At 39.4% G+C, this 14,471-nt stretch overlaps 1 protein-coding gene across 2 annotated transcripts in view; it reads left to right on the top strand.

Annotated features, from left to right (window-relative positions):
- The window catches only part of P3H2 (prolyl 3-hydroxylase 2), a 159,845-nt gene extending 147,373 nt beyond the window's left edge, over positions 1–12,472 (top strand). The window contains exons 13-15 of one of the 2 annotated variants that reach the window (XM_081302147.1): positions 253–328; positions 6,257–6,397; positions 11,296–12,472. In XM_081302147.1, coding sequence (XP_081158273.1) covers positions 253–328; positions 6,257–6,397; positions 11,296–11,388 — 310 coding nt within the window. In that variant the 3' untranslated portion in view covers positions 11,389–12,472. The remainder of the gene's footprint in view (positions 1–252; positions 329–6,256; positions 6,398–11,295) is intronic. The other variant, XM_081302148.1, reaches the window with a different exon arrangement.
- Positions 12,473–14,471: the final 1,999 nt, after the last annotated feature.

Below are 14,471 nucleotides of genomic sequence, written 5' to 3' on the forward strand. Positions count from 1 at the left end.
GGAAGTGAAATGTGATCTGAGCTTTGAAATATGATTAGAACTTTTATGTAAGTAGAATTAATAAACCCTTTAGAGGTATGACCCAAAGTATATCTGATCTTACCTTCAGGGGTCTGGTGGGTCAAATATTGTGATGTCTAGTTCAAAGGCAACTTACTCATCAGGTAGCCCATTTATTACCTGTCTTCATGTTCCACAGTGATGATATTGTGAGCATATTGTCCTATGAATGGCTCTCCCTTTCTTCTTTAGTGCTCTCCTGTATATGAATGACGACTTTGAAGGAGGAGAATTCATATTCACTGAAATGGATGCTAAGACTGTGACTGTGAGTAAGCTTCTTCCTGCAAATTTAGTGTTTTTTTATTTTGTCTTACATTCTTCCAAGGATTTCCAGAGTGCTGGATTCCAAATACTTCTGAGCTCAAGAATTCAAGGGGTGGAAAGAGTCCAAGTAAATTGATAAACCATAAACTTTTAGAAATAGAAGCATACATAAACATCTTCTAGTTCAATTTGAAGATAAATAAAGAGTAGAGATAATAAGGATTTGATGAGGTAGTTAGTGTTCAACTTGGAACCAAAACCTAGACTTTCTGATTCTTTGATGGAAACATAAAAACATTAGTTCTTAGTCACCCAAGTCTAGGACAAGTCAAATAATTATACTGAATAAATTCAAGTAATCGGGTATTCCACATGCTTGGATTGAACATTGGCCTCCAAATCCCTAGTTAGCTACATGATAAAAAGGATTCTAGCATATGTAGAATTATATTCTAGCATATGTAGAATTATTTGTGTATGTACAAATACTGTTTTAGTCAGCTTTTTTGATACTGTTAGTCTGTTAATTATTTTGAGGAGGAAAAATTTATTTGGGGGTTTATGGTTTCAAAGGTCTCAGTCAACTCAACAGATTGTCACTTCCATTGCTCCAGGCCAGAGGTGAGGCAGGAAATCATGGTAGAAGAGTGTGGTGGAGGAAGGAGGCTCAGGACATGGCACTAGGAAGCAGAGAGAAAGTGAACCCTGCTCACTAAGAACAAAATATATACCCCAAATGAACCCCCCCCCCCAGTGACTTACCTCTTCTAGCCACACTCTACCTATCTACAGTTAGCACCCAGTTAATCCCTATTAGAGGATTAATGTACTGATTAGGTCAAACCTTTAATAATCCAATCATTACATTTCTAAACTGTCATACATTTTCTCACACATGAGCTTTTGGGGGACATTTCATATCTAAACCATAACAAATACAAACATATAATTTTAGTATAAGTAATAAACCTCAGAGATTGATACATGTACACACAAATATGTAGATCAAATTTACCAACATTTGCCTAAGCAAACGAATGCCTTTGGAAAACCAGCCTCCATAGCACTTACAGACTCTACAGTTAGCATCTCTCCCCACCCATTTCAGTACTGAGATTGAACCCAGGCATTCTTTTGGCCACTGAGCTACATCCCCAGCCCTTTCACTTATTTATTTATTCATTCATTCATTCATTTATTTTGGGAAAGGTCATTGCTAAGTTACTGAGGCTGGCATTGAACTTGCCTCTTTCTGCCTCAGCCTCCCCAGTTGCTTGGATTACAGGCATGCAACACCATACCTGGTTTAGTTAGCATCATTTGATCTTTAAACCAAAGAACATTCATAATGGTTTTTTAAAAACAGGTTTTTCCAACTGAGGGAATAAATTATAAATAGGTTATGAGATATGTCTTTCTTCCATACAAATCTAAATAATCGGGACTTCAAGGTTTTGTATTACATAAGCCATTTCTCAAACTTTTCCTGAGTTTTGCAATTTTACTCTCATAGCTTCATGCTTTTCTGAACAGTACAACACCTATGTATCTTTCATGACACACTACTGTGCTGTTGCAGGTGATATAAATATTTCTTTGGTTTAAAGGGAATTTCTATGCAGATTCTGGTTTAACTTGTTCAGAAATATTGTTATAATTAAGAAAAATATTTTATGCAGTTTAATACAATGATGTATGTTTAAAAGTTTGTGATGATTCACTGTTTTTTTTTTTCGTAAACTTAAATATTTATCTGGGGAGTGTTTTGATGCTTCATAATGTAGAAAACTAAGTGAATTGATGTTCTTGGTTGGAGTTTAAAAGCCCTACACTAGAATATCACTTTTGTAAAAGCTGTATGTAGAAGTCATTTTGTTTCTGAGCTTTGCTAACACTGAAACTGAGGTAGAAAACCATTCCCATCTTATACACTTTGGAGAAAATTAGTTTCAAATAAAATCAGACAGGTGGTTGAGAAGATTTCTTTGCTTCTACTCCCCCTAGTGGCCATTTTTGGAGACGTTGAATGTTTGAAAGAATTGATGCTTGGAATACTATGTATGAATCAGTTTCATTCACTGTTGAATGTAAGTTAACTGAAATACTGCTTTTTAACCATGTCAAAGTAAATACTATTCTCCTTTTATTTATCTATAATTATCAGATAATTTATGGTTTTAAAAGGAATGAATCTAACCTCTCCTCAAAAAAGTAAATGAAACTGGATTAAATTTTTAACCCAAAAGCCTATCAATACTTTATATTAATGCATATGACAGAGTTTTTAGAACATTTCAGGGATAATTAAGATTCATGGGTAAAATTTTAGGGATTATTTTAGAAATTCATGGGTAAACTTTTTAGTTCTTACCTCTTTCCCATAGTAAATTTATTCCAATCTCAACCAAAAAAAAAAAAAAAAAAATGGACAATTTTCCTTTTCTATTTCTCTTATTTGACTTCCAAAGGACAAACAAAGAAAAGTAATGACCTCACTTAGGGCCACAAAAAGAATTAGAGTTTTTCCATCCTTTACTTTGGAAAAATCTTGATATTGTATAATGAACTGAATAGTGACTGAATGTTTATATTGATTAAGGATAAGTACCTCTCAAATTCTTTCTAGCTCTTTATCATTAGTTAGATGGAAGGCAAAATTGTTTGTAAAAATCATACTTGGAAAATTGTATATTTGGAAGACAAATGGCTTATTTTAAATAATAGCATTTATTTGTGGAACAAGAATTAAAGGGTTTGGGGCTCTCAGTGTAAGTTTGAAGAAGATAAAATTTAATAAGTTGTGTTTGCTTTGTGACAAATGAAATTCAATGTTATGGTGCAGTGTTCCAAAATATGTCTGTAACCATTTAATTAAACTCCAGAACACAGTGTCCTGTAGAAACCATGTCAGAATTGAGAATGAAAGCTTCTATATGCATTTCATCTCTGTAACCATGCTTAATCTCCAAATAAAGATAATAGCAAACCCATAATTCCACCCAACAAGTTGTGTACAGCTGAGAATGTTCTAATCCCTTCTCCAGGAGAGGAGGTGAAGTCCTTGAGTGGTGTTTACTTTTCTAGACAAATATTATGATGTAAAATTAACCATATTTAAATACTGATATAAAGTCAATACATCTTAAGGTACATGCTAAGGAAATAAAAGAGGGGAAAAAACAAAGATGTGCTTAATATATGTATATATGCACACATATATTCAGAACAAAATAAGCAAGAAATAATCATGACGATTTTAGTTCTCAGTTCTGTAACTGGTCTTATGGTCACGGCTGGTGTTTATAACTTCCTTCTGCTAGTCTTCCTGTATCCCCTTTGCCTTCCGCAAAGTACCTCATCTGCCTGTAATTCCTTACCTGGTGGGGTGACACACCTCCATTGCTGAAGGTTTTGGGCCATTTATAGTCTTGCCTAGATTGGGTGGCTGTAGTTTTATTGACCTTTAATAATAGATGTTGTTAATACTGAGAGATGTTGGGTACCTGTAATCCCAGTGACTCAGGAGGCTGAGGCAGGAGGATTGCAAGTTCAAGGACGGCCTCGGCAAGTTAGTGAGGCCCTAAGCAACTTAGTGAGACCCTGACTCAAAAAATAAAAAGGGCCAGGGATGCAGGGATGTGACTCTCTCTCTGTCTCTCTCTGTCTCTCTGTCTCTGTCTCTGTCTCTCTCTCTCTCTCTCTCTCTCTCTCTCTCTCTGTCTCTCTCTCTCTCTCTCACACACACACACACACACACAGAGGAAGTCATTCTAATTGCTTCATGATGGTAGGAACATGGGAAAACAGTGAAATCCGGGTATTTGGCTATGAAGTGAGTTCCTTGATTAGAAGCAATGGATATGACAAACAAAAACTCGTGCTAGAGAGGATGTGGAGAAAGCAGAACCCTTGTGCCCTGTTGGTGGGAAGGTAAAATGGTATAGCCTAGAAAACAGTATGGTGGTTTCTAAAAAAAAATAAAAAAATCTTTTTTAAATGAATTATCAAAAAAAAAAAGAGAGAGAGAGAGAATGAAAGCTTCTTTATTCCTCCATGTGTAACAGGTGAAGCTCTCTGTTTGGTTAGTCTGGGGGCCCCTGAGAGCCCACTCCCCTGGCATCAGTTCTGATTGCTTTCAGCCATTCCATAACTTGTTCTCCTAAGCTTTCTTGAAATCTTTCATATTTAAATATCCTTTAAATTCTTCTAATTTCATTAGAAAGAAAACTCTGAATTGTCCTCACAGTCTTTCTTTAATATCCTTAAATGTTGCCACCAAGAACTGGTAATCACAGAGTGATGGCCACCATGTGTGGTCATGTGAGTCCTGACCAGCTCCTCAGAGGGTGCTGTTCAGAGAACTTGAAGTTCCGGCTCCGAAGGCCGCTTACTAGAAAGGTTTTTCTATCCCACTTCACAGGCTTCACACATTATTTATTGTTCTTTTTCTATGCAGAAAGGCACATCAAGTTCTGTCTCTGCCAAACTGGAATCATACTGATACTGTGGACACCAGTAACTAGTGAACTGTCCAGATTTATATCAGAACAGTCACCTCCATACAGCTGCTCAAGAGAAGCCACTATCTAGAAAAGACAAATCACTCTTTGATTATTGTGAATAGGAAAACAACCAGAAATTTACTTCTCCCTTCTGCTCTTCCACTTAATACTCACACACGCATGTGTACACACATAGAGGCATAAAAATACATGCATACGTGGACATACACACATACCTGGGCCTCTGACTTCTTGACTCCTCCACCTTCCTCTGACCTTCCGTGTGATTCATACAGTCTAGAAGTATAAATGTTATCCCAGAACTTCAGGAAATGCTTCAGACATTCTTCTGGAAGGCACTAGTGAAGAAACCACAGCCATCTCATGTTATGCACAAAGAGAATGAAAACTCCCCTAATGGGCCTGTATCAACTCAAGTCAGTTCAGAAAACAGCTCGTTCGAAGGTCCCTCTTAGCATGCAGTAGAATGGCCAGTCTCACTGTTTTGCTTTTGCTTTACTTCCTAAGTTCTACTATAGAATTTATAAGGTTTCAATATTTCCTAAAAAAGAAAAAATAGTCTCTACTCACATCAGACACTTCTTAAAACCACAACCAAGGCTTCTAATATCCAGTTGCTTGAGCTCACTCAACTTGAAGAGCCTGCTTTTCCATCTTCTACCCTGACCCAGTGCCCCCAGCAATATCTGTTTTTCCCTCACTGCCCTTTTCTACCTAGATATCACTGGACAGCTCCACCTGAGCAATGCGCAAGCTTTGAAGTGTTGTGTCAGTCATCTCAAAACACCTAGAGGCCATGGAATAGGTCACCCCAAGGGTAGTATGTTCGCTTCACTGAAGCTAGTCAAACAAAGCCTGATTAACCACTGGCTAGCAATAGTTTGAAGGGATTAATGCATCATTTGGATTAGATTTGACTTTTAGAAATCTTTGGATTGTGACAAATGTATAAACCATAAATGCACAATGAAGGAATTAGAAAGGGTGCTCTCATGTAACCACTATCTAGATGAATAGTTTGGCTTTTCTAGTGCTCAGATGTCTTCTTGATTTCTTTTTAACTCCACAAATATTAAATGTACACCTGCCTTGCACATAGATGCTTTGCTATGTTAAAACTATATAAGTGAATTAAAAGAAATCTTTGCCTTCTTGAAATCTCTAGGCTATTAGCAGAGCATGTATTAAGCAATTACTAGGTGCATGAGCTATTCCACATATTTTGGCTTAATTTTTTGTATTTTATTTTATGAGGTTTTATCTACAGATCAAAAGACTGACAGGACTTCTTTTTATAGCCCCAGCATTCCATTATTCTTTGACTAAAACCTTAGCCCAAATAATTCCACGGAGGGTAATGTTTATGATCTAAAATTTAAAAGTCTAGCTGTCATTTTCTTTTGCAGGCCTCTATAAAACCAAAGTGTGGGCGTATGATCAGCTTCTCATCTGGAGGAGAGAACCCACATGGGGTGAAGGCAGTCACCAAAGGACAGAGGTGTGCTGTGGCTCTGTGGTTCACCTTGAACCCACTTTATAGAGAATTGGTGAGTTCCTAACACTCGGAAAGCCAGTTAGACCTGCTTTCTGAACTGATCAATCTTCAAAGTCCTTTAAGTTGTTCCATATCCCTTCAGCATCCTAAGACATCATGACAAAACTTTCACAGAATTCTTTCTGGTTTCCAATGCTAGGACAATTTTCTAAGCAAGAACAAATGTCCCTGATCTGGTCCTGACATGGCAATTACATATCTTATAGGAACTATGAAGGCAGCTTTTAATCTGATCATTTCTAATAAGTGAAGCTGTTTTCAGAAATAGAATCATCAGTGTTATTGGGGAGTTACTAATCAAGATTGAACTTGTTAACAAATTGGAGCCTTGGGAGAGAGGAATGACAGTTTGTAGGTCTCCAAGAGAAAAGACTGTATTATTTTCTTGGCAAAGTATTAAATGATCACTGAATAATTTATCAAACATGTGAAAGAGGATGAGGGAAGCTGAAAGCTTTTTATGACTTATTACTACTACTAAATTAAATCTTAATATCGTATTTGAAGTAGCTGAGGACACTTAGCCTGAAAAAGAGACTGTGATCTCATCCTTGTAGATGTGCTTGGGCAGGGGTTGTAGTCTGCACCAGTGAAGAGACATGAATTAACACCAATAGGTAGAAGTCCCTGGGAGAAAAATTGGGGACCACCATAAGGGATAACTTTCAAATTATTAGTCCTATCAAGTAGAGTTGTCTGCTTTGGAAGTCCTGATTGTTGGCTCCAGTTGAAGCCCAGTCAGCAACGTGGCCTGAAATACGGAAGTTGAGCCTCATGACAAGGGGTCACCTTGAATGACTGCAAAGTCTTCTTCAGCTCACGTTCTAATGAATCTATTCATTAAAATGATGGTCTGTCTGGTTTTGCTCTTTAGGGTCCCTAAATTGAATCCAGTTTCATCAGCAACTGCTTTAAAACAATCCCTTTTTCTTATGTATTTTTCACCATCAAAACTATCTCACACCAGCTACTAAGGAGTCTGAGGCAGCAGAATCACAAGTTCTGGGCCCGCCTGGGCAACTTGTCAAGAGCCTGTCTCAGAAAAAAAGAAAAACAAAAACAAGGACCAAGGCTGTACCTCAGAGATAGAAAGAGTACTTGCCTAGTGTGTGCATTTTAGGCTCAGGGTTCCATCTCCAACACTGCAACAAAACAAAAACGAACTCACAAAAGTTCTTTGCCCACATTCTCTGAGCATTCTTTCAGACATTTAACACAGGTTCACAGAAGACTTGTTAATTGCCTGGAAAGCCCTGCAAGGCAGGCTCTTGGAGCACAGGATGAACAAAACATAGTTCTTGACAGCAGGGAGCAGGGAGAGATCAAGAAGACAGGAAATGGGAATACAGGAAGACTCACTTAAACTCAGAAATAAAGAAGATGATACCTAGCATGGAAAGAGAAAGAACTGTCCTAACAGGGAAGAGAGCACAGAGCTGAGAAGTTCAACAGCACTGAACAATCTCCTTCACCAAGAATTCCTTTTGTTCCCTATTTTTTTCACCCACTTTTTTTTATTGGTGCATTATAGTTGTACAAACTGATGGGATTTATTGTTACATATTCGCACATGCACATGATATAAAAGTATAATTTGGCCAATATCATTCCCCAGCATTTCCCCCTCCCTGTGTTTTGTAAACTCCAAAATACCAGTGTCCCTTGGAAGCACTCCTTCTACAGTAAGGCCCCTAGGTAAAGGCGGAGACAATGAAGAGTAAAATTGTTTAAAAATTGCCTTACTACCAGAATTTTAACCTTACTCAGAGGGAATTTAATAATTCTGTATTCCAACTTTCTCTTCAAACATATTGTTCTATCAATGAACTATAAATTAATAAAACAAACACAAAGTAATTCTCTGCTCCTTCCTAATCAGAAAACATCAATGCCATTGCTTCCTCCTTGGATGGAAAAGTACTATGAACTTCTCTAGTCTTCAGGCAGTAGCGGCATCTAGTGGCCACAGTTGGGAATGGCAAGAGCCTCTTCAACAATAAAAAATTTTGTCTATGCCTTGATTCCCAAACTTTCTTCTCATTGGAATTACCTGATAATCTTTATAAAACTATTAACAACTGACTCCCACCCTCATAAATTCTGATTTAATTTCTATAGAGTGTTATATGGGCATCAGGAGTTTCAAAGTCTCCCCCAAGTGAGTCTAATGTGTAGCAAAGTTTGGGAACCCTGGCTAAAAACCTTTTCTCAGATTGAATCTCTGAGTGAGGAAAGCCTGCAGGCAAAAAAAAAAAAAAAAAAAAAAAAAAAAAAAATCATTAGTTCTGGCAGATTCCCATATATTATAGATTACTTTAAATACACTGGAATCTCAAGAGGTATTTAGCAACATAAATTATGCAAGAACATTAGAGTTTCATGTATTTTATATTTAGGTCTTGAATTTCTTTCCCTTTGTAGGAGACTTAATTTTGATAGTATTTTGTGGCCATCAGATGTGAGAACTTTGCATGTGTGTCAGTTTTTCTTTTTTCTTTTTTTTAAGCATCGAGATTTTCTTACCATATTCATAAATTAGTAAACAGGCCTTTTTTAAAAAGCTATAGCAGCAATTTAGTTTACTTTTAGTCAGTTGGTTATTTTGGTTGTCTTTATGTCAACATTGTTTTCAATTATGAGGTCTTGCATGAAAGGAGATTTGTTTTTAGGCCATAAAACAGTTGTTTTTATAAGTTGCTATGCTTTACACTGTGCTAGAGACTACCTCTGGGGAACACAGACTAGATGAGGCTTAACCCCTGGTTTCCAGGAGCTCAGAGTCTTTGGAGAGATGATACAGGTGCCCAAGTAAGTAAAATATAATACAGAAGGTGGTAGGAATTGTCAGTAGCAAATGAATGTTCAGGGGATATAAAGAAGTAGCCAGGAAAGGGTCATTGAGGAGGTGATGTTTGAGGTGATCTTTAAAGGGTGAGTGAGATTTCTGTAAGGAGAGGCATTTTAGAGGATACCTTCATATGTATGTATTGACTCATTGAATATAAATGCCAAATGTCAGTAACTTTTTTTGTACACTAGAAAATGGAGTGACCAAGAAGATAAGATTCCTTCCTTCCCGGAAGTTTACATTCTAGTGGACAGAGACAGGCAACAAATAGGCAAAACTATTACCAATTTAGAGACTTTCTCATAGTCATAAATGGTGTGTGCAAAATGGAACAAGGTAATTGATTTGAGAATAATGGGCTGTCAAATTGTGAGTTCTCGCCAAGAGAGTGACATGTGAGCTGCAACCCCAGTGACAAGAAGAGCCAACAGACATCTGGAGAAGAGCATTTCAGGCTCAGATGACAACACAAAGGCCCAGAGACAAGAGGGAGCTTAGAGAGGTAGAAGAAAAAGGTGTTGGAGGTGTAGCTCAGCAGTAGAGTGTATGCTTTGGCATTGGTAAGGCCCTGAGTTGGGTTTCCAGAATCAAAAACAAGCAAACAACCTCCCTGCCACGAAAGAAATATTAAAAAACAAAACAAAACAAAAAACAAAGAAGACTGGGTTATGGCATGCAAGATGGAGCATAGTACAAAAGGAGAACAGAGAAAGCAGGTCCACATTTTCCAGGTTGGATCAGTACTTTGAAATCCATTCTAACTGCTAGGAAGCCATTGTATCCTCCTCCTCCCAGTTTGCTCCCTCAGTTCTGGGAATGACCAGATCCAGAAGATTACTTTAGCTGATATCTGGACTTAGAGTAATGACAGAGAATGTGAAAGACGTGGGAGGTTTGAGATGCAGTGTGGTGGTCGACCGGCTAGACCTATGGCTGGTTGGTGTGAGATAAGAGAAAACACAGGATACAATGGCAACATCCAGAAGGATATTTAATCCAGACTAGGACTTGGCAGTTCTTTTGAGACCATAGTATTTAGAGATCAGGAGGTAAGTCAGGAAGTTGGAGTGTAAGGAGAGGAGAGGGAAGAAAACAACATAAGGCTGATGACACAGAAAGGTCTAAATCAGTGAGCTCCTTATAAGCACACAGAGAAATATGAACCCAGACCTTCAAGCCATTGGAAGCCAAGGGTGTGAGTACTGAGCAGCAGAGTGATATGGCCAGGTTTATGAGCCGGACCCAAGAAAAGCACATGAGTATTAGAAGCTTGTAAGTAGCGAAACAGGGAGTCCAATTTGGAAGTTTCTGATGCAACCGAGTTAGGAAATAAAGTGGACCTAAACCAGTGGCTGTTAAGAAGGAGCTTTGCCTAGGGCACATTGGGCAATGTCTGGGGACACTTTGGTCATCACAACTTAGGGAGACATCCTGTTGGCTACCTGTAGTAAGTAGAGACCAGGGACATTGCTGAACATTCTACAATGCACCTGACCCTCTCTCCACACACAAACACACACAACAACAAGGAATGATCTGGTCTCAATGTCAGCAGTGCCAAGGTTGAGAAACCCTGGCCACAAACAAAGCCACAGTATTATGCCTGGAAAAGAAAGGGGCAGAAATAAGAGACAAAATGGAAAGGACCAAATGGCTTATCAGATGCAGGAATCCATGGTCAGGCTATTATGGCAAATGGGAGGGCAGCAGCTTTACTGCGAGATTTAGTATCTGAGGAACAGAATAGGTCTGTGGGGAGAAAAGGTGCATTCAGTTAGAATACTGAGCTGAGCTGGAGATGTTGATGAGACCATGAAGAAACAAGAGTAGGAAGTGGTTGAATATGCAAGACTTTTTTTGCAGGAGAGAAATCATGGAAAATAATTACTTAGGACAGAGGAGATGAAGATGAGGTTTCATCCTTAACTGGATTTAGCACCAATCCATGCCCATATGGATGCCTGGAAGTGTTCAGAAAGCATCTGCCACTGGGATTGATTACTATGCTTGTAACAGAAACTTGTTAATTGTCTTCTTTGCAGGAACGAATAAAGGCCGATGAAGTGATTGCAGTCCTGGATCAGGAGCAGCAAGGAAAGCATGAACTGAACATTAACCCCAAAGATGAGCTATAAAAACAGGAAAGAAAGTTCTATCAAATATTTATTTAAATTGTTAATCATAAAAGAACCTTTTTATTTTTGTACAGAGCCATGGTATAAATTAACAGGATAATATGAGTCCTTAGATCTCCCTTCTGTTCCTTAGGATGCTAGCTTTGCTTCACTTCTGTCTTTCTTGGTTTTTCTTCAGATGATATTTCAAAGCTCAGTCACCTTCCCTTGCTCCGCATATACACACCACACACAAACATCACACACGTACCACATAACACACCACACATGCCACACATATAAATACACGCCAAACACATCACACATACACATGCACAAACACATCTAAACACCAAAAATACGTACCACACAAACAACACACACACACACACACACAATTTGCTGCACATTCAAAAACTCAGAGAGAATAAGCTGGTTCTTGGCGAATCCACACTCTTATGCGTGTCCCAGTTCTAAAGTTAGAGTGTGACTTGGTCTCAGCATGCTTTCCTGGCTCGGTGCCTTTCCGCCATGTCCTCTCGAGGTGCTGACAGCCGTGAGTTCAACTCTCCAGAGTCAGCTAAGCTTTGGGTCTGCAGAGCCCCTGGTGAAGTCTGCATGGCCTCAGGTGTCCCGGGCATGAGGGCCATCCAAACTCCAGGAGGGAAGCTCTTGGCTGAGGACTGCCTGCGACAGAGGGGCCGTCTTCCCAGGGCCTTGCTGGAGCTTTTGGTTTTGGTGTTCTCACCAGGGAACAACCTCACTCTGTTACACTGGAAACTTCAGCTCACCCTCCAAGGTGCTCCAGGAGAGACCTCCCTCTGAGTTGTCGCCAAAAAGTCACAGAGAGGTTGGAATGGAATGGGTCTTCACTCCAGTGACTTTGGAAGAAAATCTCTAATCCCACCTGGCTCAGGACACTATGGCCAGGCTGCTGGAGAGCGGCAGCCACTAGAGGAAAGGGATGTGTTATACTAAGAAAACTGAGTCTGATTGATTCCAGTCTTCATCTGCTTATATTCAACGGCCCCTCCACATTGCTGCTGCCCAGCTCACAGATTCCTGCTTGTGTCGGAGTTGTTTAATAAAGGGAGCTTTGTTTTAATATCTTCTCCCCGGTGCCTATTTTGTCTTCAGAACGTGGTCTCGCAGCAGCTCCTGGACAACCTAGAGGCACTGTTGGGCCACAACTCTTTTGCTAGCAGACACACAGCTCCTGGGGGACACTGCTTTGGAAGAAACAGATGGTTGGCCCAGAGGGATATTCATCCAGAGAATGACTGGTTCTGATCCCAGTACCAAGGGGGATGCTGCAAAGATGTTTTACAGTCCATGGGGTTATTCTAGCCCCAGGGTGTAGGGGCCATATTTTACCAGTGTGAGACTGTCACCTTTGTGATGGGCACTGGTAGAGCTAAGATTTACTTTCTACAATGCATGTTCTTGGTTAGTGGTAAGAACATCCATTCTTTGAAACTGAAAATTTGAGTTACAGTGATTTATGTGCCATCTGTTTTCCGCCAAACTTTCTGCTTACATTTTCATCATGGGTAAAGGGAAGGAGCATTAGATTATAATCCCAGCCCCATCAAATTTACCCTGCTATGTGACCTGGAGCTACCTTCTTTCCCTTTCTGGACTTCAGTTTCCTTCTCTAAAAATGACATAATTAGGTATAGCTTTCCAGAAACCCTCCCATGTGCTCCAAATACAAACAAATAAATCCCCCAATCAAAACTAATTTTAGAAATAGTCCCAAATAAGAACAAATTCATTTCTGCTAACATTTTGAGACTTACAAATGGGTTCCTTATATGCACATGTGATTATAAGATTTTTAAACCCAATTTTAAGGGCTCAAAATTCTTGAGCTTTGAAGTAGATTGCTATTTGTCTGCTCTTCCACTGCGAAAAGCTTGCTGGCACTCAAATTTGCTGATAGGAGGATCCAGGCAAGGATCTGATTTCTGTTTTCTGGCAACAAGGCATCAACAGAGAAAACAGTCCCTGGCTCCTTGCAATCCTGGCTTCCTGGGTGCAGTGGGTGCTCTGGGAGAGCATTCAGGCATTCAGCACTGTCTGATGCTCGATCCCACAGAAAGTGGGTGAAGGCCTCAATAGACATCATTGTGTGAGATCCACATCTTGAGCCATTTGCTGACAGCACTGAGTAGTTATTCCCGTTTTGCTGGTTCACCATGTTGCTCGACACCTGGAAGATCATGTATGTGCTAAAGCATTTATATTTTAATCTGCTCCACATCAAACCATACATAATTTCATTTAAATATTTAGGCAGTGTCATCAGATGACTAAAATGTATCAGACTTAGAAGTTGCAGTATCTGTATACTAGATGATCCTTCTTGTAGAAGAATAGAAAAGCCCATTGGAAAATTTGAAGTTTTTAGAGATGAAGAAAGCCATAGAAATTACAATTCAATTCTTTCTCTTTAGGTAGAAGCTCAGAGATGAAACAGAGCCAGAGCTAAAGCCAGGGCTGTTGATTTTGGTTATGTTACACGTGGCTTAGGATCCTAGTGCCGGGCTTCATCCACCTACAGGAAGGACTGCTTCTTATAATCCAACTAAAGATGGAACTTGCTGACTAATCCATGGATCTGCAAGTCTGTGTCTGTCCAGAAGGAGGGGATGTTTCTTGTTCTCTTTCTTCCTTTTTTTATTTTTTTCTTTCGGTACTGGGGATTGAACCCAGGGTACTTTACCACTGAGAAAACAGTCCCTTTTTATGTTGAGACTGGGTCTTACTAAGTTGCTCAGGCTGACCTTAGACTTGGAATCATCCTGTCTCAGCCTCCCAAGTCACTGGGATTACAGGCGTGCACCACCACAACCGGCTGGGGGAGCCTTTTACTTATTCACACAGAGGTGACAAATGTACTGGAGGCAGCCTAGGCTGAAAAGCTCAATTTTTATGTTTAGGGCTCTTGGTTGGTATGGCTTTGAGAACCATCATTTGTCTTGATGACTAAGCTTTTGTTTTCATCTGTTTTATTGTGTTGAGTGCTTATAACACAGGACATGTCCACACAGGAGGAATCCCAGGAGGTGTGCTGGGCAGGGGATATGAAGTAAAGTGATTGC

Source organism: Spermophilus citellus, assembly GCF_964194105.1.
Source record: "Spermophilus citellus genome assembly, chromosome: 7".
Classification (NCBI taxonomy): Eukaryota; Metazoa; Chordata; class Mammalia; order Rodentia; family Sciuridae; genus Spermophilus; species Spermophilus citellus.